Source organism: Plectropomus leopardus, chromosome 7 (assembly GCF_026936395.1).
Source record: "Plectropomus leopardus strain MGB_pleo_1.0 chromosome 7, ASM2693639v1, whole genome shotgun sequence".
NCBI lineage: Eukaryota > Metazoa > Chordata > Actinopteri > Perciformes > Serranidae > Plectropomus > Plectropomus leopardus.
In genome coordinates this window covers 6,941,357-6,968,637 of record NC_142182.1, presented here as the reverse complement: position 1 = coordinate 6,968,637, position 27,281 = coordinate 6,941,357, and the positions used below count along the sequence as shown (strand labels likewise).

Genomic DNA, 27,281 nt, shown 5'->3' with positions numbered 1-27,281 from the left:
GTTTGGGGCGACAGCGATATGCAAAGCGAAACAGAAAGTTGATCTCGCGTCATCAGGATGGTCTTACCAGGCTCAGAGAATATTACTGGTGAAACAGTTTTGTTGTTCAACTCTTAACATAAAAAAGTACATGAAGTACCTGAAAATAAACACACATTAACATTAATAAGCAGCTACATAAGGCTTGCAACCAAAAGCAATAGGATGACATGGCGTTAAGAAAAAGAGGTTTGTGTCATGTGTGTCTGCTATGTTTTAGCTCAAGAGAGGAGTCGAACGACAGACACCTGAGCTCACCTTACCATCGACGCTCATATCACCTCACGCAGAACGACAGTCAGGATGCTGGCGCAGAGCAGAGGTGACAAATGATGACACCATCGCTTTCTTTATGCAAATAAACAACACAAATTCAGTACTTAATTTAGGGCACAATAACATTTTGATTTGATCCTTTTTTCCAAGATGATGACAGAGTATGTGGCAGACACTCACTGTGTCTCTGTATGTTTCTGTGTCCGACCCAGTGACCCTGACGATGAGGTGGCCAGCCTCGCATCATCCTCAGGAAACTGTGGCGCTCGTTCTTCTCACAGACTACCAGTCAAGGACGGGAAGACCTCACCACGAGGCTCGCCAAAAGTAAAGAGGAAGACCAAGAAAGATGACGGGTATGTTGAAGTTTGACAGAGGAGTACTCAGAGTATGAAGTGGGGATTTCATCACTCGAAGGCGATTTAGCAGTAATTCACATGTGTGACGTGTAGTTGAAAAAGTGTTTATGGTTTTAGTTACAAACTAATTTAGGAAAGAATGACAATAAGAAAAATCTTTCCACTGTGAACGTTGCAGAAATCACACGTGTAATGTAGAGACAATATAGGTAGGAATTAAGATCTGCATAAGGCCTCTAAAATGAGACATCCCTGTTTTTTATAAATATGAATCAGTCTTTTCAGTATATGTAATTACACCCATGCTTTAATGTAAAAGAAAACAACAAAACATAAACGTGGGTACTTTTTTATTGTTAGGAAGTCTATCTTCAATAGTTTTTATGCTCACTTTTATGATGGATGATGCTCTCTGTGTTTGCATCGGTAGATTGTCAGGCAGTCACTTAGGCTTGATTGTAATAGGTTGTTGACTGACAGACGTGATCAGTCACACTTAAATTACTATTAAGATGCAGTTTATTTTCACTGCTCATCACATAAAGTCGAAGCGAAATAAACAGTGTGCTCTCAATCCATTCCTTAAAGCTACAGTTGGTAACTTTTATGGAAATAACATTTTGTAATATTTGCTGACTGTATTTGCATTTGCGAGAATCTACTGCTGATGCACAAAACTACCAGTCAGAGCTGAGGAGTCTTTCTAACGCAGCTGTCAATCATTTCAACCCCTGCTTGTAAACTGCAGTCCAACTTTCAAACAAGGCAGCACTGATCAAATATGAATCAAGATTCTGTTACTGCATTGCTTATCTTTTGTGTCAAATGTTTTTAAAAACATATTTTGGTGCACTGTTGAGCTGTGGAAGAAGAAAGTGTGTTCTGTTGACAATGGGTGATAATGACATTTTTTATTGTCATGGGCAAATTATAAGAGACTTAAAAAGTACCCATAATAGCCTGACAAAACCGTGTGAAACACAAGCAGAGCATAGTAACTTTGAAAAATCTTAGATTTAAGATGTATTAATTCTCACAAACATTGAAATTACATTTTTCCTCTGCAAAACGAGCAGAAACCCCCCCAGAAATACGAATCGCTAAATTGAAAACTTAATATTTAACCAATTAACAAATATTTCAATAGCCAAATATTTGGGTCAAACCCTACATACACACACATATACATATAAACATAATTGGTGGCTTTTTCAACATACCATAGGTCCTCGGGCACTTGGCCTGCAAGGTGTTTCGATTTTGATTCGTGGTCCAGCTCCATAAACGCATCACCACTTAATGGTCCACTACCGACTTGATGTCCTATTCCTGTCTCACATGGAACGATAAAACACGGTCCTACATGATAAAGCACGGTCAAAAACTTTATCGGACCACACCTACACAGACTTCTCATTGTCTACTAGCATGGCTACGTAATGCAAATAAGAACATAACTTTCGTTAAGTGTCTGTACACTGTTCAAAATATACAGAAACTGATGTAAAAACTTGAATTATCTCAAAACCTTTAAATATGTCATATACCAACGTTAACATTTTTACAAAATATAAAATATGTGATAAAATGGCTCTTACAATAATGCTTGATACTTGAGTTATTATCAGTAAAGGTGTTTGCTGATTCTTTCTTCTTTCCTCTCAGTGAATCTTCTCAGTCCCGGCAAATGGACTCTGGTCAGGTAAGGTGATCACAAAACATTGATTGTCTTCTTATATATTCAAGAAAAGTTATTTTGTATTGCAAAATGACTCAATCGATTTTTGACCACTAGGGGACAGCAAAATATCAAAACAAGCCAGCAGATACTGATCCACCAGCTTATACAGGACATTTCTGATCTCTCTGCAAATAATTGTCTACTTACATCTGTGTTAAACTACAAAATATTTATTGAGCAGATGTATATGTTTCAGCAGCACTTTCCCTTTATGCACTTTCCCCCCTTTCCAATGATTCTCTCCGCAGATGAATGCAGAAGTACAGGACGAGTTGTTGATGCTCCTGCGCAGCCAGCAGAGGGAGTTAACTGAACTGCGAGGACAGATTGAAGCCATGCAGAGCACCATCATGGCCCGAGTGGAGCACGTCCTCACCAACCACCAGGAACAAGAACGTATCCTTCAGTCTTTTCTTGTTCACTGAACTGGTTTTGATAGGTTTTTGTGTTTTGTTTTGTTTTTTTCATTTTGCATTTTCACCACCAATGAAACTTTTTGTGAAAAACTAGAGGCCAATCTGTACTCAAGGCCGTTTTAAACTATTCTGACAACACAATGATAAATGATACTTTTGAATTCAGCAAAAAGGCCTTGAGCTGCAGAAATGTGGTTTTGTTTTTGGTCACACAAACTGAAGCCTGGAGTTTACTGAAACACCTCGAGCAACTCTACATTATTTCCAAATACTTAAAGGGATATTTCAGGGATTTTCAGCCAGCTTTGTATCTTAAGATAATCAAGATATCAAGATAATGTTACTGCACTCCCTATTTCTTGTCTTAAATGTTTTCATAAACAAATCTTAGTGTCCTTTGAGTTATTGAACAAGAAGTGGCTGCTGTACTGTTTCTTGCAAAGTGAAAACAGGCTGAAAAACACAGAGATCAAACAGTAAAAATAAGCAGCGTTAATCAAATATAAACAAAGTTTCTGTTACTCCATTGCCTATTTCTCACTGCAAATGTTTTCATAAACCTGTTTAAGTGTACTGTTTAATCCTTGATCAGGTCTAGTGTTTCGTTTTGATGCCTTTCACAACCGTTTGACCTTTGAAACCTCAGCAAATTGGTTTGCTTTCTTTTAAAAATATGGCTAAAAAGGCACCTTGGCAAGAGAAGTACTGCATATTGCAAGACATTAACACTGACGAGAAAATTAACTGAGAATTAGTTTTTAAAAAAAAAAAAAAAAAAAAAAAAAGCAGAATAAGAGAGAGAGAGATAAATATTATAAAATAATAATTAGAAAGTAATTAATTATATATTTAAAGTTAATTAAATTTAAATTTTTGGCACTTTTTTGAAGACATGTGCTTGTTAGTTTTATTTATTTATTTTTAATAATTTTTCTTTTGTTTTTTAGGTTTGTGTTATTTTTATTTTTTTGCAACATTTTATCAATTCCATGCTAAGCCAGCCCATTGCTATTGTGTCAAATAAACGAGTTGGCATTACATCACCCACCACCTTAGCGTTTGTCTGCTGCGGTGCAGTGCATTCTGGTAGTTGTAGGTTTTTTATCTTTCATGCCAAAGTAAATACAGCAACCTCTTTTTCTCTGTTTTCTCCATTCACAAAGCACCAGTTTCACAAGTACTTTCTACTGCAGAGTTGGCCTAGTTTTATAACAAGAATATCTTCCCAGCTGTGAAATACTTTTTTAAAGTGAGTTCAGTAGGTTAGTGTATTCAGAAAGTTATTTGGAGCCGACACCTTTTTTTGACAAACCCCTTCAAAGCTGTTAAAACTGTACGAATTCAGGATCTGATGATGAACCCTCTGCATCATATTCTTGTAAGCCTTGACCTGTCACGACCTCAGAGCGCAGACTAGAGCGAGTTCTGGCAGAGAGTCAGAACCATCAGCAGCAGCTTCAGGAACAACTCAGCCAGCAGCTCGGCCACACCCTCAGCTCGGCACTAACCAACAGAATGGACAAAGTGCTACGAGAGGAAATGAAGAAATCAGTCCCACAAAGTAAGCACACACAAACACACACATAGACAGACATCATTAAGTGAAAAACAAAAATCAGCAATCACAGAGTCAGAGGTAACAGAGGGGAGCTTTTCTCTGCTTCCCTCCAGCGTACTGTGTATAAGAGCAGTCGTCCACATTTGTTATCATGTGATGTATTGCACCTTTTCATTTTTTGCCTGCTGCAGACAAGACTATTTTAAGTATATATATCTTAACAGCCTGCATAAGTTGCACACTGCTTTGTCCTTTTCTTGGCTTGTTCGAGTCTTTTCAACATCCACTTGGAAATGTATGCTTACTCTAGGAGACTGAAGTATACATTCTTCTCTCTTTATCTACTGTAGCTGTGTCCAAGGCACTTTCAAATGTGCACCATTTCTGAGTGGCACTTAACGATGCCTCGTATTGTATCTTTATTATTTCTCCTTGTTTTTTTAAGTTTTATATCTCACAGTTGAAGCGAAGCACATTTCTTGGTTTATTTTATCCTGCAGCTCAGAAAACTCTCTGTACTCAGTTTAAAGCCAAAAATTACAGTTTAAGTGGTTTGAGCTGCATTTTGCTGCAAAGCAGATGTTTCAAGTTTCATGAACAGAATAGCTTATCATTTAAATTATTACCATTCATCTTGGCACGCTGAGACTGAATGAACAGAAAACTAAAACATTGAATTTTATGAGAATATTAACACAGAAACTGTATTTGATGTGGAACGGTCATGTCATGGTTTACTCTCTCAAAGAGGACCTATTAGGCTTTTCTTATTTTGTGTTTTTTTGTATAGTGTTACAATGAAGGATGTTCATATTAAATGTGGCCAAAGTGTCAAATATTGTTAGAGTTATGAGGTATACATGTATAGAAGTAATCCATGTGAGCAAAAACTACAGTTCTGAGTATTCAATTACAGATTTTTCTACTCTTGTTACAGTATGATGTCACAGTGTGCAGGATTTCTATATATGGTCATGTGCTCCAAGGACGCCACTGCAAGTGTTTACAACACGTTAACTGCTACATGAAGCTACCAGGGTTGTAACGATCCATTAATCTGAATCAAATTATCAATTCAATGACTATGATCCAGTATCACTGATGCAAAGTAAAAAAATAGATCCATATGATCATCTTTAGGTTAAACTTTTAATTTGAAATATTGTGTCACAGTCAAACAGCAGCAGGCAGATAATGGCAGCAGCCAAGAAAACAATGACGAGGATAACGTTATTTACTCTGCACTACACCAGCAGTGTGGAAATATGTTTGATTTTAGAGAAAATACAGATGAAAAGACACCCAGACAGACAGTATTGTTAATATATAAAATAAACACGACTTACCTGCTTGACCAGGCATCTTACTTCACTTACTAGAGCAGCGATGTTAGCTGCTCCGTTTCAACAATGTCAGGATAAAAAAATGTCAAATGCGGGCTGAAATTCAACCGTGCTGTTCTGTCGGGAGATGCGGTGACTTTAACCAGCGATGAGTAAGAAAAATATAAATGATGCATGTAATTTGTCAAGCTGTGAGTAGAGGAAAACTCTGCTAGCTGCTAGGCTAATGCATGCAATGCAAAAGTGATAAAAGGGTACATTATATCATCTTCAAACAATCGCAGGCCCCTGAGTTAAATCAAACCCAAAATTGTACTGTGGCAAACGTTGTGATATCAGCAGATATCGTATCATTGTCCAAAGAATCAATATAATTTCAAATTGTGATGAAAACTAGAAATTATTTTTTAAAAATTACAACCTTAGAAGCTACATGCTAACATCAGGGAAACAAAAACTTGGTTGCTGCTGTTTTTGGTTTGAAGCACTTTATCAGAGGGGGTCACATTGCATAAATTGTTTGCACATATACACAAACATAGAAATTATTGATAAATATACAAATGCAGGATGAATATAATTAGTGCATTTACATATCTAGTACAGATACTGCTCTTCTCCAGGATTAAAAAAAAGACAAAAAAAAAGAGAAACAAGCTAACTACCAAAAAAGCAAAACAAAACACACCCCACCGAACCTAGACACATGCTGATGTTTTTAATTTTTCTCAATTTCAGATCAGATTCCTTCTGAAACATGTCCACTTATTTTTAGAAGCTTTTATTGTCTATTTTTCATGATAGAAAGTGCAGCTCTTCTCCATTATACTCACCCCTCGGCTGCAACTGTGTTACAGAGATACTGAAGACCTGAAAACACAGACCAATCAGAGCAGACTGGGCTTTTTTGGGAGGGGAGCTCTCAGACAGAGGGTGAATACAGGTGTTTTAGCACAGACAGTATGTTTTTTTTACCATTAAAACATGTAAACATAAACTAGTAAAAGCCTTAATTAAATGTACATACCTGAAAATGAGCATTAAGGTCCTCTTTAATAAGGTTGGTTTCTGTACTGACAGATGGAATCAATAAATCCCTGGTCTGTATTAGCTGTAAACATTACCTGATGAAGGCTCTTCATAGTTTAAGTGAATCTTACCTCATCAGTGTATTTTTTTCTGTTATCTTCTCTGCAAAAAAGGCATTTTGCAGCATGGAAGAAATGGACAAAGTGCACACCAGGCTGTACATCAATAAATTACAATGTTATTTTCATGCTTGAGATCACCCCAGGCATCAGATGAATTAGATATACTCAAGGCAGCTGAGGTGTGTTGGACTGCCACACTAAAATTAGGCCATCTTAAGAGAGATGTCTTCTTGCCTTATCTCTTCTGCCTCTCCAATTCAAGAATAATGTTCCTGTTTTTTGTCCCCAGCCTTGACCACAGTGTCTAATTGTGAGGGAGTTCTTGCTAATCTGTTGTCTTTTCCCTCTGTAGCAATCTCTAAGAGTTTGGAGCCCGTGACGGGCCAGCTGAGCAACACAATTGCTGCTAAACTGACTGCAGTGGAGGTCACCCTGAAGGACAACGTCAGCAAGGTGGTCAAATCAAAGGTAAGTGGCTGGCTCTGTACCCTCATCTATCCGAAATCTTTGCATCATCACCTGCTCTCTCTCGCCCTTCTCACTGTGCTCGCTCCCTGTTTACAGAACACGACTGATGCTATTGGCCGAGCAGCAGCTGAAGCGATGCAGGGGCCCATCCAGGCAGCCTATAAAGACACCTTCCAGAGCATCGTGCTGCCTGTGTTTGAACGATGCTGCCAATCCATGTTCCAACAAATCAACGACAGCTTCAAGCAAGGCACACAAGAATGTAAGGCCACCTCGCCAAACAGCAAGATTAGTGGTTTCGTCACCGAATACATATCAGAAGCCCTTTGTAAACAGAGATCATGCTATAGGGCGGCTATGAGGTCCCTTCTTTATGCCTCCTTTGCATTTTTACACAGAATCAAACAGTGCCGCTCCAGTGTGGGATTATACACTGCATTGCTGCTTTGTGAAATCAAAAGAGGCGTGACATGTATCATAACAGCATCGGCCTTTTGCGTGACGTAAAACATAAGTTCTGGCAGCGCTTCAGTACAGAGGCACATGGGTAAAAAAAACAAAAGCAAGACTTTGTAATGAATTCAAGCATTAAAATAAGACTGCTCGTTTATAACTGGGAACTGAGGAAAAGCTACCATAAGTGAGGGAATAACAGGGGCAGGAAAAAACCTACAGATAAAAAATAAAAATAAATAAATATAATATTAATAATAGGTAAAATAAATGAATAAATAGAATACTTTAAATGGGAGATGAAGGGTTAATAAAAGGATAACAGCACAAATGATAAAAATAGATAGAAATGTTAATAACAGTATGACTGACTAAAATATATAAATAAATAGTCATTAAATAAATATGTAAAGTTCGATTAAAAGCCAAACTACAACATGTCAATAACAATCATTTACTGGTCCTGTTATATGGCAGCTGATCTCGTCCTCTGCTCAGAGGGTAAAAAGCTCTCGAATCTCACGCTTTTCCAATATGCGAACATTTATAGCAGCTGTTCTTCTTTAAATCTGCTGCTAACAGCTGCCTTTTTAATCTCACGCGGTGCATCTCACGCGTAACACATTGTCAAAATATCACACTTGCCCCACCCATGGTCACATCTCCAGCTTTCAGTTTTACACAAATCTAGTTTTGGCGCTGTCACTACCTCTTGTCCCGGCTCAGAGGCGAGACAGCTCTGCCCCCCTCTTGCGATCGTACTTTACATACAGAATGACGAGGCAGCATAATGGTGCATTTTTCCCGCCTTGAACAGGCAGTGTAAAAGTTAAAAATAGCACACATATCAACATATGATCTAGATGACCTACTGCAGCACAATGGCCAATTTTAAATAGACTTCAACGCATTGAAGTCTTTCACTACATCCAGACACTCGAAAGTTTCGGACCTGTCCCTTGAAGCTGTTCCAGTAGTTCTTCATGGCACTTGTCCTTTTGGAGGCACTTTGTATCAGCACTTCCTCTATATTGGCTGTTCCCTGTATCTAGCCCTGAAATCAGGGTCTGTTTATCTGGAAGTCTAATTAAATAACCATCTCGTTCAAAAAGCTCAGGGACAGCTTTTGTAACGATGCCTTTGTAGACAGAGCCAGGGCACTGATGTGTTGATAAGCAGTCTCTTTATTCTGAGATCGTGCTCATGCCCACCTCTGTAAGCTGGCAGCTTGATGTTTTTAAAAATGAACCAAGGCTGTCATAATGTGTACAGAGGGGAGACACACACAGTTACCCTGCAGTAAATAGGCAGGCCACAATCCCCCTCTGAGCATGTGTGCTCCTGTGAGCTTGTTCCAATTTAAATTTAATCCGCGATCAAATTCAGGGTTTAGCTCTTTGTGTGTAAATATTGACTGTAACTTTGTGAGTGCTGCATAAACATCTGCACTGCCATCTAGCCACTGTGCACGTCTTCAGCGTTGTCTTTTATGTCCACATTTTCTCTATGTGGTTGGTGCATGATGTTAAAGGGAAACTTAGGTATTTTTTTAACTGGACCCTATTTTATTAAGTTTTTGTGTCAAATGTTATAATGACAACAACTATTTTTAAAACTGGTCAGGTATTAACAGGCTGAAATTTAATTACTACGAGCAATTGTGCACTGACAATTTAAATCTTCTAAAAGTGCGTGTTTTTTGCCACCGAGAGGCTCAGATTGTTACTAGTGTTTTACAACATTACGCCGAGGATCTGACAGAGAAATTAAACTTTTAGATCTAGCACAGTAAACAGTAAAGTTTCACTTTCACTGCGCTTGCTGTTCGGCTGCTCCGTCTGTGACAACAATGCGATCTGAGCTCTCAGAGTGTGGTTCGGAGCAAACTCTGCCCTAATTAATTAAAGACATCTAAAAAAGGCTTACTAAAAAAAGAAATCAATGTCAGTTCAGGTATATGCTATTTTTCGATTATTTCCATCGCGTTAACTTGCTGAAAGACAGTCTTTACCAACAGGGATTCGAAGCCGTTATATCAAAAACACCAGACTCCACTGAGAAAAACAGTCATTATACTATCACGAAATGGTGAAAAAAAGCACTTTGAGTGGATGTAAATTGATATTGACGACCGACGGAGGGATATACTGCAGGACTGATTTATAAAAAGTGTCTCTATTAGTCACTTTAACACTTAAAGTGCAATAACGTCACAAGTGTTATGTATATCGATACATCATGCAGTACGCCACAACAAATTTCAGATGAGTGTGTTCACTGATTAACTACCACACTCACACAGACTACCTTCATCTCTTTGAGGGAAACCATAAACAATCCAATCCTTTCACCGGCGCTGTAATTGTGTTCAGTTTAACTCTGTCACCACAGTTATGGAAGTGACACTTGAGAGCGCAGCAATAAATCAGGTGCCCGATTCAACTACAGAGCTTCAGCGCCGGTTGTTAATACTTTTTGGTTTTGGCATTACTGCTGCCCTTTCACATTGCTCTGAGCAACTTTATAATGTGTTTGCTGATGTTTGGGGGAGAACTGATTTTCTGTTGACTTTCATCTTTGCAGACATCCAACAGCTTGAGACCCACATGAAGAACAGGAAGCAGAGGGAGCAAGAGACACGAGACCCCATGATCAGCCAGCTCCAGCAGATGATGGACAGCTTCCAGAGCTCCACTGATCAGCTCGCCAATAACATCACAGCTAACGTCCGGGCAGACGTCCAGCACCAGATCCAGATGATGGTGGGAAAGTACGTATCCTAGCTGTCCATCATCGATTGCACTGCCACTCATAATTGGAAAGCTTTTACTGAAACCTTGGTTTTTGTCAGGGTTCCTGAAGGTCCTTAAAAAGTCCTAAAAGGCATTGAATTTATTAATCTAAAAATAACGCTTATATTGGTATTAAAATGAATTAAATGAATATTTCAAAAGTCTTAACAATGCTCAGACATGGGACATAAGATTTATGAATCATTTTTTGTCAAGTTGCGTATTAAAATCTCAGTGGACTCTCACATGCATAGTGAGAAACACAAAATCCTTAAGAAAACTACCCAGAAATGCCAGACATTTCATTCTTCTGTTGGTAAACCAGATACCTTTATGATAATAATATATGTTTATTGTCTTCCATGTGTTTTACCCTTAAAATGGTCGTTTTATCAACATTTGACATAGAAAATCTAACTTTTAGACTGGACAAAAACGTTTTGTTTTATGTCACAAAAAACATTTTGGCACAAATCTGACCTTCAGTTTTGGCAATTAGAAACTGGGTCTTCAGTCTTAAAAAGTATTAGAAGGCCTTAAAGCAATAGTTCACCCAAAAAGGAAAATTAAGTCATTATCAATCACCCTCATGCTAATGAAAAGTCTGGTTGAGTTTTAAAACACTCCTGGAGGTTCAGGGGGAAAGGCGTTGCACTCATCTCCCAAACAATTGAAGCAAATAGTGACCAGAGTTCAAATGTTTAAAAAATACGTAACTAAACCGCAGAATGTCTCCATACTGCTCATTCAAAGTAATCCAAATGTGCTGAAGCTTCGATATGCCAAGTTGTCTTGAAAAACAGCAGCAAGCAACAAGTCCCTTAAAACTACTGTGTTACTGTGTCATTGTTTTTTAACTATAAAACTTCACCTGACTTTCTTTTGGCGTGAAGTGAGTAGATAATGACTGAATTTTTATTTTTGGGGTGAGCTGTTCTTTTAAGTAGCACTTGCCTTAAGCTGCAGGAACCCAGTTTTGTCACATTTTAATAGAAGTGAATCTCCTCTGAGCCATTTACACTTTCTGTTTTCCTTCCTCTGCCATTTAACTTCATTTACATGTATGATCATGTTGTAATTAGACACAGCATGTCTGCTCTCATCAGAACAGTTTTTAATACTGAAAAAAAAAACACTGACATTTGCCACTCAGTAAGATGAGATTTAACCATCAGATTTTCAAAGAATCCTGCTGCTAAGCGGTATTACCTGCAGCGGTTGATGGGATAGCATTGATTGACATTCCAAGCAGATATTTTGAATATCAGATATGCATATCAGCAGATGCCTGTGCCAGCAGCCCTGGCCTCATTCACTGCCTATTGAGCTGATGCATAATGGGCTGGAGAGTAGAAACAAGCAAGGCTTAATCCTGGGGCTAATGTAAGAACATAAATTCGATCGAGTCTCTTGTTCCCTCTGCAATTAATTTCATGGCCTCTAGAGTTTATAGATTTGTCGGGGGCGGAGCAGAGAGAAACTAGTTGGCCAACTAAAACTTTAAAATCTTGAAGAGGAAATGACAGCACTGGACTGGGCAGAGACATTTTTTGTTTTTACTCAGATTCAAAGTAATATGTTAAGTACATCAATTGAATCAAACTTAGTGCCAACACACAGACAAGATCACACTCACAAAAAGTGACTGAATGACAGTGTCTTGTTGTAGAAAGCCTGCTACAGTGCATGATAGTGGTTGAAAATAAATGTGATACAGAGGATAAGCCTCTTCCTCACGTTTCCTCTCCTGTCCTTTGCCCTCCCCAGTTTGCAGGAGTCTATTCTTAGCCACGTGCAGCGAATTGTCAAAGGGGAGGTGAGCTTGGCAATGAAGGAGCAGCAGGCAGTGGTGACCTCCAGCATCATGCAGGCGATGAGGTCGGCGGCGGGCACGCCCGTCCCCACAGCTCACCTCGACTACCAGACACAGCAGGCCAACATCCTGCAGCTCCTACAGCAGGGCCAGCTCAACCAGGCTTTCCAGCAGGTAACGCACGCACGCACGCACGCACGAACGCACGCACGCACGCACGCACGCACGCACGCACACAAGCACACACACACACACACACACACACACACACACACACGCACACACACACACACAAGTAGCCAGGTGTAGCTCTGCACATATTGCAGCCTCTGCAGCTGAACTGTATTTTCCAAACATTAATGAATGCAAACACCCTCACACAACTCATGATCATGCACGTTCGCACGCAAATGTCCCACCAGGATTATGAGGCCCAGAAAGTTAATATACTTTACACATTTCTCTCTTGCAGACAGCAGTAGTGCATTAGCTGTGCTGCGGATACTCATTTCTGTGTTTCTACTAAGTAGTAATGTATCTCGACCCACTGAGAGTGGCCACTAAAAACTCTTGTCCCCTGCATTGTACTTCCAACTTTTTTTTTTTTTGACCAAAACTTTATTGGCTTTTTAAACAATTATAACATTAAACCAACAAAACAACCATAAAGAAACTGCAAGGATACATAAAAAAAAAAAAAAAAAAAAATATATATATATATATATATATATACATATATACATACACACATACATACACACATACATATACATACATATATACACACATACATACATATATATACATATATGTACATACATGCACATACACACACATATAATACACATTAATACATAGACATATACATATATATACATGCACACATACACATAGTTAATATAAATAAAGTTAATTAAATTAAATTAAGTTAACAGAAAATAAATGAGAGATCAAAATATCAGCATAGAGGTACGGGGCTAAAGCAGAATATAGCATATTCAGTGTGTATCAAGATACAAATGAATTACTACAAAAAGGGGCTACTGCCTGATCATGAGATGTAGCCAAGGTACTTGTTCCATTTCAATTCATACCTATCCACCTGGTTGTTAATCCTAAAGGATAAGTTTCTCCAGTGCTGCCACTGCTCCAAGCTGTGAAAACCATACATGTACCGGAGGAAGATCAGCTGATTTCCATTCTTTTAACAATTATCTTCCTACCCAACATAATTGCTGTGTGTATCCAGTCGCTAGAGGTGCAGGAGGGTGCTTAGCGGGATTGGTCCCCAGAACATACAGACTAGGTGTGTAAGGTATATCTTGACCTGTAATCTGCTTTATATTTTCATGTATAGCACCCCACAAAGTCTGCACCTTGGGACATTCCCACAAAAAATGGATGAGTGTACCATGATCATTCTCACATCTCCAGCAAGTTGGACTATCTCTAAGTTTAACTCGGTACAGTCTTGATGGTGTCCAGTATACTCTGTTAATTATTTTAAATTGTACTAGTCTAGTTCTGAGTTCCCGTGACATCTTTTTTGAATTGCGAGGATTATTTTCCATTCTGTATCATTAAAATTTTGCTTCAAGCTTCCACCTCCCAGGACTTCTTAAGATTAGAGGCTGGTCCTTGCTGTGCCAGTAATATTGAGTAGTATTTTGACGCTTCATGACCAGCTCCAAAGATGGTAACTATTACTTTAAGGAGGTCAAACTCTAATAACAGATTGGGGTTGGGCCCTAAAATTGTCAATAATAAATGTCTGATTTGAAGATACTTCCAGAAATTGTTATGTGGAAGGTTGTATTGTTTCTTGAGCTTTGCAAAACTTTTCATTGTAAACCCTCATACATATCTTTTAGTGCCAGGATGCCTTTTTTCTGCCCACAATTTCCAGAAAATGTTTTTTACCGATAAGGAGTCTCGGATTTAGCCAGATGCTGGAAGATGGGTTAAGATAAAATTAAATTTGAAAATAGAAGACAACCTCTTCCAAATCCATCTTAGATGGAGAAATATGGGATGATCACTAACAGTCTTGGTAGTTGAGCAGTGGTAAAATATATCAGAGGAAGACTGTCACAGATATAGTTCTCTATTTGGAACCACGGTGGTGCACGCCGGGGTAGGGTCCAGTGGCGCAGGTGTCTCATACTGAAAGCGAATGATAAAGCAATAAATTTGAATACCCAATCCGCCTCTGATCCACTGGCCTTTGCAATTTTTTTCAGGCCAAGTCTAGGACGTTTGTTGCTCCACAAAAATTGATTACATAGTCTGTCAAATTGTTTGAAATATTTAAGTGGGATCTTAACCGGGAGGGCTTGTATAAGATAGTTAAATTTAGGTGCACAATTCATCTTGAGAACATTAGCCTTCCCCCACAGAGATAAGAATAGGGGTTCCATCTTTTCTATATCATTCTTAAACCTATCCAAGAGAGGGACCATATTAACACTAACCAAATCTTAATATGGGGGAATGTTATACCTAAATAGGTAATTCCTTTTAGGCCACTGTAATTTGTCCACCTGAAACAATGTTTTAGGGCAGTAAGTTGTCAAAGGAAGAGCTTCAGATTTTGCCCAGTTAACCTTATAGCCAGAGAGTCTTGAGAATGATTCCATAATATCAAAAGGGCCGGTAGTGACTTTTCAGGCTGCGTAGACAAAAATCAAAAATATCATCCGTGATACAGCATTATTTTATGAGCTGTCTCTCCACTTGTATCCCTGGAAAATTTCCAGCATTACGGATGGCAATGGCCAGAGGTTCAAGTGCCAGAGCAAAAAGGATGGGGGACAAGGGATCTCCCTGTGCAGTGCCTCTACCAAGTTCAAAGTTTGGGGAAATGATACCATTGGTCAGAACTGATGCTTTGGGATTGGCATAGAAGCTGAATCCATCTAATACATTTTGGCTAAATCCATATTGTTCAAGAGTAAGAAATAAATAGGGCCACTCCACTCTATCAAACGCCTTTTCTCCAAGGCCCAAAGAAATTGTTGCCATAGGACCACTCTCACCCCGAGAGAACCACATAATGTTGAGAAGGCGTCTGATGTTGTCTGCAAAACTTCTTGAACGAATAAAACCGACTTGATCGGGATGAATCAAACTTGTCATAATTTTATCAATTCCATTAGCCAAAATTTTGAAAAGATCTTCCGGGTCTTGTCCCAGAAGAGAAATGGGTCTATAATTTTTACAATCAGAAGCCGGTTTACCCTTTTTAAGAATCAAGGTAATTAGAGCCTGCTCAGAGAAGGTGGCAAGGTGCCTTTCTCCATTGCTTCCTCATACATACTTAGCAGTACTGGGGCGATTTCATCCACGTGAGATCTTATAAAACTCGGCCGTGGTAGCCCAATCCTGGCGCACGCCCACTCCGCAGATTTTTAATGGTCTCTTTCAGTTCTTCTATCGTAATGGGCCTATCTAACAACTCCCGCTGCTCTTCAGACAGGGAGGGGATTGTCAGACTACTCAGAAATGAAGAAATCTCCTGAGTATCTGCCTGCAGTTCTGATTTGTATAATTTTTTATAGTAGTTTCTGAATATCTCATTAATTGAGGTGGAACTAGTCTGTAGAGTGCCGCTCTCATCTGTGACGCCTAGTATAATACTTGCATTTTCCTGCTGTCTGATGTACCTAGATAACATCCTACCTGCCTTATCCCCTTCCTCAAAATGTTTATGCCTTGCTCTAAAGAGGGCAAACTCTGTTCTCTGGGTCAATATGGAATTGAATTCATACTTCAGACGGGTAAGGACCATGAGATTAGATGAGGACATATCCTGTTTGAAAGTTCTCTCTGCTGTCTGAATCTGCTCTTCAAGCTCCAAATATTTGGTCATACTGGCCTTTTTTTTTAAAGGAGGCATACTGAATAATATGACCTCTTATAAACGCTTTTATAGGGCTTCCCAAGCCACTCCAGCAGATGGTGTGGATGGTAAATTTGTTTCTTATAAATTGATTTGGTCACACAGAGCTTTATTAAAATCAACATCCAAGAGCAAACTAGAGTTAAGCCTCCACCTAGGTGTCCTATTTTTTTGCAAATGGAAGGTGACCAAAATAACAGGTGCAAGTGGTCTGGAGATATGTATACTGCTCTATAGTACATGATACTGTGGAAGAGACAACTGCATTTGTAACAAAAAGTAATCAATCCTGGATAAAGTATTATGAGGGGGAGAAAAGAATGTAAAATCACTGGCTGACGGGTTATGGAGGCGCCAAACATCAGCAATCCCCAAATCCTCACACATGGCCTTCAGTATATTTGTTGAGCAGCGAGGATGAGGAGAAGGTGGTTTACGGTCAAGGAAAGGGTCCATAACCTGATTAAAGTCACCCCCTAAAATAATAGGAAAATCCCCCATTTCTCCAACCCTTCTCTCAATTTCCCAAAAAGCTTGATCATGTATGTTCGTGCATAAAGCATTAGCCAGAATCAATGTGAACCCCTGTATTTCTACTAAAATCAATATAAGTCTCCCTGATTCATCTCTATTTTCCTTTATGCATTTAAAATGCAGGCCTTTTTTCACAAGAATTGCTACTCCTCTGCTTTTTGTTGAGCCACTAGAAGTATGAATGTGCCCCACCCAGCCGACACCCAACTTTTTAATCTCTGCAACTGCTAGATGTGTTTCTGCAGAATGCCACATCACAATTTTTAGATCTAAGGAATGATAAACATTTTTTCCTTTTGGCCGGATTATTTAACTCTAACATTCCATGAAATCAGGCAAAGCTCTATGACTGTCAGTAGACATCATGAAAAGTATAAGCCCAGAGTCCTCTTTGTTGGTAGATATAGCCGACAGCAGCCGTGTAGAGCAATAAGTAAAGAAAAAGAACAAAACAACAGTAAAAGAAAATAAAAAGGGGATGAAGGAAAAAGATCATCCCACTACTCCTCCTCATCATGAGGGTGTAAAAAACAAAAAAAAAGTCATACTGGTCCATAACACGCAGAGAACAGCTGCCATCCAACCCACCTCCACTAAGTAAGAACAAATTAAGAACCAAGAGAACAATTAACGTGTTCACAGTGTTTAACCAACACCCCCTACCCCAAAACCTGGCTTTCCCCTTTAATGGGCACTATTGTGAAATGACTGGGATTATGTAAACGTGCCCAATATTACTCAAAACAAAGTTAGCAGCTAGTATGAAAGAAAAGAAAGAGAACCAAAATATTACATTGTAAGGTTTACTGATAAACCAATGGCAGAGTAATGCAATGTGTGCACAGACTAACACCAGGTCTCAGTTAATGTCTCCAGAAAATAGGTGCATCATGCTGCTGCTTTTAACTCAGTTATAAATTAATTTAACTCGACTTTTACCTGAGGTCTCTGTAGAAGAAGGAGAATCATAGTCCAGAACAAGCCATGAATGGGGGGCAACGTAGGTTGCTCTTCGTGAGGTAAGATGAATTCACCCAGTAAAGGTCACCAAACAGCCGCAGGTAAATCACTCAGGGGAAGTCCACACAATTAATGTCCGAACGGGTGGGGGGTAGGTAGTATCCAGAAAGGCTCCGCTCCAGTGTGTTTATGAAAGAGAGAGCTTGTTTGGGGTTATCAAATGTCTTCTGTCCGCCTTTCGTCTTGAACACCAGGGTAGCGGGAATTTCAGGGCGAACTTAATGTGGCGCTCATGAAGCAGACGTTTGCACTGATTAAACTGACGTCGCTTTTCATCCACAATACGAGAATAGTCCGGGAAAAGCATAATACGATGGCCTTCCCAGGTGACATTCTCCCGTTCACGGGCGGCTCTCAGGATCCGTTCTTTGTCTTGGTATCGCAAGAATCTCACCATAAAGTGTCGCGGTGGTTTCCCGTCCGGTCTCGGTCGGGCGAGAGATCGGTGAGCCCGGTCAAGTTCGAGCCCTCTTGGGAACTCCAAGCCCAGAATTTCAGGGAGAGAGGCCTGTAGGAAAGAGAGGGGGTCCCCCTTCTCGCAAGACTCGGGGAAGCCCACGATCCGTAGATTGTTACGCCTCCCGCGGTTATCGAGCTCATCCACTTTTACGTGAATGCATCCAAATCAGCCATGCTAGCTTGGTGGGTTGGCTTTTCAGAGCTCTGTCGGCATCCTCCAGAAAGTCCAGGCGGCCTCGATGTCATTGATGCGGCTAGTCAGCTCGTTAGCTTACCATCCATGGAATCTGTGGCTCTCTTTGATATCATTCAGTTTAGTTTCTTGCTGCTCGGATGTCTTCTGGAGAAGTTCATAAATTCTTGCACATATCCTCGCCATGACGCCTTCGTTGCCAGTAGGTAGTATCGTCCTTTATACGGTCGGTGGTAGCATCCGAAGCAGCACCAGCGGCTACATTAGCATAGCTGACACCACGATGCTCTCCCGTGCTAGCAGGTGTAGAGCTTACATTAGCAGCTTTTCTCCCCTTTCTGTCCACTTTTTCATTTACTGGAGCCATGTGAACACTGTTAAATCTCTTAATACAGTATCTTGTCTCTCATTGGTAACTTTAAACGTGGAATGTTGAAGAGGTGGCAAGAGCGAAGTTTTCAAGCAGCCATTCTCCGACAGGCGTCACGTGACTCCCGTACTTCCAACTTTTAATGTGTTTCAGCTATTTGTCATCTACTCTGTTTGTGTGTTCATGTTGAGTTCAGTTCTCAACTCTTGGACTTTTTGATTGACTCTCTAAAACAACAGAATAGACTGTTTAAGCTCATACTTTTATCAGAAAACCTTATTCACTTCTTTTATTAATAGAGGTGTAAATCACAAGTTCCATTATGCTATGATAATATATTGATTTTTGGACAATGATAACACATTTGCTAATATCACAAAGTCTACAACAATGTGGCTAATTAAATTCAGAGGCCTGTGTTCAATATGAGACAATATCAGTAAATATCCTCATTATCTTTTTCACATTTTCTTACCATTGTCTGCTTGGTACTAGGCTGCTAGCTGTTTAAATGTTTAGAACGTAGGTGTGCTTGGATGGAAATGGAAACACAGTCATGCCATGGGAATTTCACAATAAAGACACACCTCAAAGATGATGATATATATTGATGTTTTCACTCTGCCCTTTTTAAACAGAGCTTGCATTATAGAGCCACTACAAAGTCCCTTCTTTATGCCTCCTTTTCAGTTTCACACAGAATCAAATGATGGCGGCATTGTGCTGCCCCAGTGTGTAATAATACTATATAATTTACTCTAAAACTGGCGGACAACCCCTTTCTCTCGAAGGTGCACTATGGCTGTACAAGGATGTTTTTCTTTTAGATGTATTGCAGGTAAAGAGATATTTGAACTTGAGTTCTAATGTAAGATTGATAAAAATAGCTTCATTTTGAATAAAATGCTCTCTCTTCCTCACTTCCAGGCGCTGTCAGCGACAGATCTGAACTTGGTGTTGTATGTGTGTGAGACCATCGACTCTCAGCAGGTGTTCGGTCAGCACCCCTGCCCTCTCAGCCAGCCTGTCCTGCTGTCACTCATCCAGCAGCTCTCCTCCAACCTTACAACCCGCTCTGAGCTCAAAATCAGGTGAGATTGTTACACATGAAAGTGTATTTCCCTTTACACTCACTAAGATTACATGGCTCTCACCAGGGGTCAGAGGTAACATACAGTGTGTGATTTTTTTATTTTTTTTAAAAAAATCACACAAAAAAAATGAAAAGACAAAAAAATCACCAAACTTTTGCTTTAAAAATTGCCTTCAGAAAAATTTAAAATAAACACACAATTTTCAAGACACAAAGTGTCTTAAAAAAAAAATTTTCTTCAATCATGCCTTGCAAACGCCCTGGACCACAGGTTTGAAAGGCAATTTTTCTTTAAAAAAAACAAAACAAAATAGAAACCTTTAAAGTTGTATGCCCCTTCCCTGAATTCAAAATTAAATAAACATAAGTCCCTCTCCACTGCTTACAAAATTATTTGACATGCCTCCCCTCCCCTCCCCAAATAGTCCCTAAGTTATATTTAAATATTCAGTTCAAATCCTGTTCTGTTTTTATTATTTTTAGAATAATTTATATTTACAAAAGCTATTATAATGTAATTAAAAAGAGTATTGACGGTTATTTCAGAGACTGTACGGCCTTTAGATTTTCCTCAAAGTCCTGGAAACTTATTGGTTAAATGTGTGTGAACCCTGTCTTTAAAAGTTTATACTTGCATTATTATTGTCTTAAATTGACCGTTATAGTGCTTATCGCAATTATTTTAAGGATAGTGTATCATCCACCAAAAATAGTAATCATGACAGGCCTACACTGGAAAAACATCCACTGTTTGCGATTGAGAATAACGAGTATATTGATAATTTTTACCTGTATACTTTTCATATAACTTTCAGTATGTTGTCTCACACCACTGTGGGTTTGATGTAAGACCTGTCTTGCATTGCAGTAGGCAGAACCTGGGTTTAATCAAAAACCTGTGAGCTGTATAAGCTTACTTCTTCCCAAAGTGTCTCAATTTTGAGTTCATTTTGTCAGAGTGATAGCAGTGAACACGTTTTAAATTGCATTACACGCCTTCTCTCCCACACGAGCTGGATCCTCGTAATAAAGCCAGTCTTTGCCTAAACTTTTGCTCCCAATATCATCTCCATTGTATGTCCATTATTCCTTGTCTCCTGAGTGTTAAACGGTGCTAAACTGCTGACCCCATCGCCCTGCTCCGTCTGTAGCCCTGCTGCATGGCTGTCCGGGGAGCGCGGACGATCCTGTGAATAGCTTCAGATGCCCTCTTTTGTTCTGCTCTTTCTACGTCCTTGTGTCTTTTATTCTGCTGTTCACTCTTGCACTTCTGTCTGTTTTTTTGTTATTTTATCAGAAAGGTGTGTTGTGTTGTGCTGTAATTCTCAAGATGCATGTGGACATGTGTCCTCAGAGATCCCCCCGCCTGTCTCACTTAATGTCCTCTCTTAAAAAAACCCTTGAATCCCTTCTCTTGTTCGTGTCTCCCCCAGAAACCCTCTGTCTCTGTCAGAGTCCCTTTACAGCTCTACTCTGTGTCTGGATCACCTGTCTGGTTCTGCGTTTATGTTGCAGCTGCCTACTGCTGCTAATACGGCCCTCTGGTGCCCCTCTGTGCCATCTGGAGAGAGACGGGCAGAGAGATGAGGGCAGCAGGGTGTGGTTCAGTCTGAGGCATTATTAGGACAGAGCACGATCCAGGTTGGATGGCTTGTGGTGTGTGGGAGTTCACTTGGTAGAATCAAAACAAGATGAATCACAAAACTTCTTCACATCTTCTCACTCTTTCCTACTTTAAAGAAGTATTTCACCGATATAAATTCAATTCAGTTTTATTTATAAAACCCATTATCACAAATTGCAATTTGCCTCAGAGGGCTTTACAGCATACGAAATCCCTCTGTACCTGGACCCTCACAGTGACTAAGGAAAACTTGCCCCCCAAAAAAACCTTTAACGGGAAAAAAAATATGGTAGAAACCTCAGGAAGAGCAGCTGAGGAGGGATCCCTCTTCCAAGACTGACAGATGTACAATAGATGTCATAAAGAACAAAAAGATATACTAGATGACAAAATTATACATAGGAGAGAGAGGGAGAGATGCACAGCAGCGATAATAGTAAACGTAACAAAAAATAGTAAATGGAATTTATAATAGCATGTGATATTACATTCAAATATTGTAGTTAATGTATGTGGTAATAACAATTGAATGTGTATAATAACAGTGGAGGTATGACTAATAATAATGGCAGTAGTAGTTGGCGTTCAGCTGTGTAATCTGTATCTGCAGTTGCGGCAATACGAAGCCTGTATATTTAGCAACAGACTGAGAGACATTTAGTGCAATTTACATTTTTTAGCGGTGTTATCTAGGCACTGATTAAACGGAGGGAAGTTAACCACAGTTCGTCCACACATACTACCCACATTGTTTTAATACAAAGCTGGTTAAATATCGTCGAAGTACCCTTTAAATGTTGCAGGAGATAATCTGCTAACTAAACTTTGCTCAGTCTTTTCAAACATAAAAAAATCCACATTTAATTCCTCTTCATGCTCCCTTAGTTCACATTATTCTTGCATCCGTCTGAACATCAATGTGTTCCTCAAAACCAGCTAACGATCCTGCTAACGATCCTCTCTGGTCCCAACAATTCGAACGCTGCATTTGTTTCTCTTCGGGAAACTTTCATAGATTCTTCTAAGACACCATCAGTCAGGAAAACAGAAACGGAAGGCTCTTTCATCTTGTGCAAAGCCTCAAAAAAATACACTGTATAATTGTAGTTTTTGTCTTCCCCCAATATTAATTGACTCCCATTTACTCATAAAAGCACAGATTTTTCCTGCATGGCTCAAATACAGTTAGCCTTACTCTTTATACATCTCTAATACTTCTTTAAAGTAACCAGTGAGTATCTGTGGTGTTCTTTGCAGTGACATTAAATGCCTTAAAGAGTGTGTTGGCAGTGTTTCGAGGATTTGATGGACCCGTGATGGGTCGAGGGGAACTCTGGCTAGAGGCCAGCTGGCGATGTGGGAACAGCGCTAATGTTAGCCTGGGATCAGGTAATGCTCCGGACGAGGAGATGAATGGTCATTTTAACTGTAAAGACACAGGGTGGAGGAGCAGGACAGAAATAGAGCACCGCTGGACAGTCTAACCACCAGATGTCGGTCTGAAACGATTAACTGAGCAGTTAAATGCGGTGCGGTCCGAGCGAGAGGACAGGACGCAGGTGACAGTGGCATAACTCAATTTCTGCTGCGATATTTGAGTGAAACACAACAAGGTGCACACTCGCCCAGCGGGCCGGCAGCCAGGAAGGAGAACAAGGACGGCGCTTGACATTCAAACTGTGAAAGACAGTTGAGATAGAGGCGGGCGCTCTCACTGTCCCCCGCAGCAGCTCAAAGGGTCAAAACACAAATGCAAGTTAACTTCGTATGCTTTTATAGCTGAATGAAAGATGCTTCAGATTACAGTGAATCTTGTTTCATTTTGTCATTTTCTCCTCATAGACAAACATGACAATGGCCTTTACAAGTTCAATTTTTTGTCATACTGTTTTTTCTCGATGCCTAAGTTTTTGGCTTAACAATGTCCTTCCTGCCAAAACCTTCAGTAGATAATAGAAAGGCGAACTCTTTCCGTCTCAGCTTTCCCCCATGGGACCTTAACTCTGAAAAACACATTCAGTAGTTATTAGAGAATAGCGCTGGACCCAAATATTTGACTGTTTGCGTATTCATTAATAGTATTGGATTTTCATTTTAGGCATTGGGATATTCTTTTTTTCCATGTTTTCGTAGAGGACGACTGCCATTTCAGTGTTTGTGACCCTGCTGCTGCGCCTGTCACACACACTGCGACAGGAATGATCATTTTACCCAACAATTATTAACGGGTTTATTGACTGACTCGAGCCATTTCTGTGAAAAAAGGACGCTTATTATTTCAGATGCACTATGAAATTTAACAGACTAATTTAGAACACTGGACACAGATTATTGGACTGATAACTGTCGTGAGTTTTTTCCAACTTAACAAACTATGAAGTGTCACAATGGCTGTCAGACATACGGAGGAACACCGGGCTCTCTCTCAGCTAACAGTGAAGCTCCGTGGCGCACAGTTTCTCTCTCACCTGACGCACGGTCTTTCCCCACCTGATGGTGAAGCTGTGACGCACACAGCGTCTGCACGGTCTGTCAACCAACCCCTCTAAGCCTCTCTATTTGTGCCTCTGTCCTCATTATCTGATGTTTTTTGTCCCCTCTGTGTCCCTGGTCAGCTACCTGGAGGACGCAGTGATGAACCTGGACCACTCGGACCCGCTGACGAGAGACCACATGTCCTCTGTGTGCGCCCAGGTCAGGCCGAAGCTCTTCACCTTCCTGCAGCAGGACCCCCACAGCCCGCTCAGCAAGAGGGCGCGGCGCCTGATGATGATGCTGCAGGGCCTCGTCAGCCACTAGTCCTTTTGTTTAAAGAATGGTGCAGGAGGACCTCAGAGTTACAGATCACAAGTCCACGAATGTTTAAAAAGAGAAAGCAACAACTTCACCCGACTCGGAGCGGTTCCTCTGAGCTGAGGACGGGACGTGCTGTTGGGTGGTGAGCGAGGACGAGAGGTCCTGAGTGACTGAGTATGAAACCTATCGCGTGGTTCAAGAAGAAGGTTCCCTCCTGCCCACCTGTCTCTGCACATGAATCCAGCTCTCCATTTGTTCCTCCCTCTGCTCTGCCTGCACCATTGAAGTGTCAAGTTAGGACATAGAAGCTGTTTTTGTTTTGTTTGTTTTTTTTCCTGGAAGTACCTTCAATGCAAGACATTAATGGTCTGGACTCCTCTTAAGTTCACTGTAGATTCTTCCAGACCTTCGTTACTGCTGCTTTTACCCCCCAAGAGGCAGTCTGGTTGTCTCTCATCCTTTTATCCCCATCATGAAACAAAAGACTGTCTCAAAAACAACAGCCAGAGAGCCTGAAATTTGGGGTCGTCCCTGCTCCCAGACACATCGTACCTGACACTCCTTTGATGCCATTTCATCCAAATGTGCATAAGACTCAAAGAATGTCCAGCCGAGTGGTCCACAAGACCGAACATTGCTGTTTTTTTTGTTTGTTGTTTTTTTTTGTCTGTCAGATATGTTGGGATACTAAACAAGCTGTGGTGCAGGGCTGAGTACGCTAACAGAAGACATGTTTTGCCTCAAAATGTCGCCTTGTATCTTAGACTTATGAACAATCATCAGGCTTGGACACCTTTTTTTTTTCTTTTTCCAAAACAAACCAGCATCCTTGCCAACTTGAGTTGCTGCAGGATTACGCTGCCCTCAGTTCAGGTTTTTTTTCTTTCTTTTTTTTAAAATCCGAGCTAATGCCGGCAACCAAAAGTATGTATCATTCAAAGCCATTTCTTGTTGGTGGCATATTTCCTTTCAGTTATTTCCTAATAGGTTGGAGACGACAACCTCACCAGGCAAAATCAGTGTCGGCGCTTTGCAGAGGATCAACATGCCGAATTGTTTTACTGAGTTAATTGAGTTTGCTCCTGCGTTGGTATTCAGGAAGAACAGCATATTTCGTACGTTTTCCATCTGGCCTTGTTTTCACAGATCATCCTAATGAGCGCCTCTGAAGGATACCAATAAGATTAAAGGATGAGAAATAACATTTTTGAAATGTGACAGATATTTGAGGGGGTCCGCCAGGCGGAAAAGAATTCCCCTTTAAGATCTGAAATGTCGAGTTTGGCAGCCGTCCACGTGTACAGCTCTGTCCTGTAAATTGACTTCTCCCTGTGTTTTCCTTCTGTCCGTCTGTCCCTTTTTTTATATAAACATTTAGCATTTGTAAGACTTGTATACTTGCTTTAAGAGTTGTCAAACTAGTTATAATACATAATAAAAAAAAAACAACACTTCCTAAAAATAATTGTTACTGATGATGTTATTTTATCAGGCTATTCCAAATAATGTTTGTGAACTTAATGTGCAGTGGCTTATCATAGGCTCTAGGAGGCAGCACTTAGTTGGACTGCAGATGTTCACCCCTTCTTGTTATCTAGGTTTTGGATTCAGAAATCATTCCTGCTCTGTTTTACCAAACATTGAGAAGCCTGCACCCGTATGTTCATCTTTAAAGTGTGTTCAAAGTGTATGATAGTTTGTGTACAGCCCATTTACACACATCATTGTTTCAGTGCAGGGTGACCACACTGTTTTTGTTTTTTTTGCTGATTGTAAAATAAAAGTTCTGTTCATTTGACCTCCGTGTTTAGATTCTGTTAAGTCGGATTTGTCTAGCAAGTGCCTTATTGTATTCTACATGTTTTACCGAGACGTTTGGGCCTTTAGACAACTTGTTTGAGCATTATCCAATAGAGGTTCCTTTTTACTTTCATTTATTTTGTTAAGATGCTCTGAAGCAAGGTTCAGTGGGGGAGAATCTGTGTTTTTGTTTGCAAACATTTGACTACCAAGACAACTGATTTAGACCGATATTTGAATGCTCATGAACCAGAGAGAGAGGTACTATTTTGACTTCACCTGTGAGTTTAGAGTGGGACATGTTGACTCCCGCTCTGCTCTGAGTGGGAGTCGTGTGTGAGAACCAACTGAGGCTGGTGTGTATGTTATTTTTCGGTTTCCATTCTGTTCATCTCCCTCTGCTTGGATGCTTATGTTGTATGTTTTACAGTTTATTTTACCCTAAACATTTTTGGAATAAAAAAAAGACTTGTTCACTTTATTGTGTCGTTTTTCACGCTGACCTGAAGTTGAGGTGAGCTGCTTTAGCGTCGAACAATCTGTTCCCTCGAGTTAGAACGGCGTGATTCCCTGAAGATGGGGACTGGGAGCCTTGCTCATGAGCACTTCAGCGACCCACAGTGGCGGAAAGTAACTAAATACATTTCCATAAGTACTGCTCTCAGCATAATCACGAGGTACTTGTACTTCAGTATTTCCATTTAATGCCACTTTATATTCTGCTGGACTACAATTCAGAGGGCAGCAGTGGAGTTCATGCGCCACTACATTTACTTAACAGCTTTTTGGGTAAAGATTTTATATGAAAAACACAAAAGCTTAGATAAAGCTGCAGATTGTTAAGGATTAACCCTTTGAAACCTGGAGTGACATCACTTTTTGTGCTGCTTTCAGACACCTTTTAAAAGTATTTAAATCTTTGAACCCTGAGAAAATTGGTGTGATTTCTTTCAAAAAATATGAAATAAGGCAAGGAGCAACTTGGTTGAAAGAAATAGTCCACAAATTGCAATAAATTAGTTCATGTAGAAAATTATTTTAAAAAGCAAGGGAAAATATCTATACTTAAAATCATATTACAGAAT

General features: G+C 40.0%; 1 protein-coding gene across 1 annotated transcript in view; it reads left to right on the top strand.

The window, feature by feature from the left end:
- edc4 (enhancer of mRNA decapping 4) overlaps positions 1-26,672 on the top strand; it is a 39,766-nt gene extending 13,094 nt beyond the window's left edge. The window contains exons 20-30 of the mRNA XM_042495835.2: positions 260-361; positions 528-671; positions 2,340-2,376; positions 2,664-2,811; positions 4,237-4,392; positions 7,236-7,351; positions 7,448-7,613; positions 10,388-10,574; positions 12,364-12,583; positions 19,811-19,974; positions 24,216-26,672. Of these exons, the coding sequence (XP_042351769.1) occupies positions 260-361; positions 528-671; positions 2,340-2,376; positions 2,664-2,811; positions 4,237-4,392; positions 7,236-7,351; positions 7,448-7,613; positions 10,388-10,574; positions 12,364-12,583; positions 19,811-19,974; positions 24,216-24,399 (1,624 nt within the window). The 3' untranslated portion in view covers positions 24,400-26,672. The remainder of the gene's footprint in view (positions 1-259; positions 362-527; positions 672-2,339; positions 2,377-2,663; positions 2,812-4,236; positions 4,393-7,235; positions 7,352-7,447; positions 7,614-10,387; positions 10,575-12,363; positions 12,584-19,810; positions 19,975-24,215) is intronic.
- Positions 26,673-27,281: the final 609 nt, after the last annotated feature.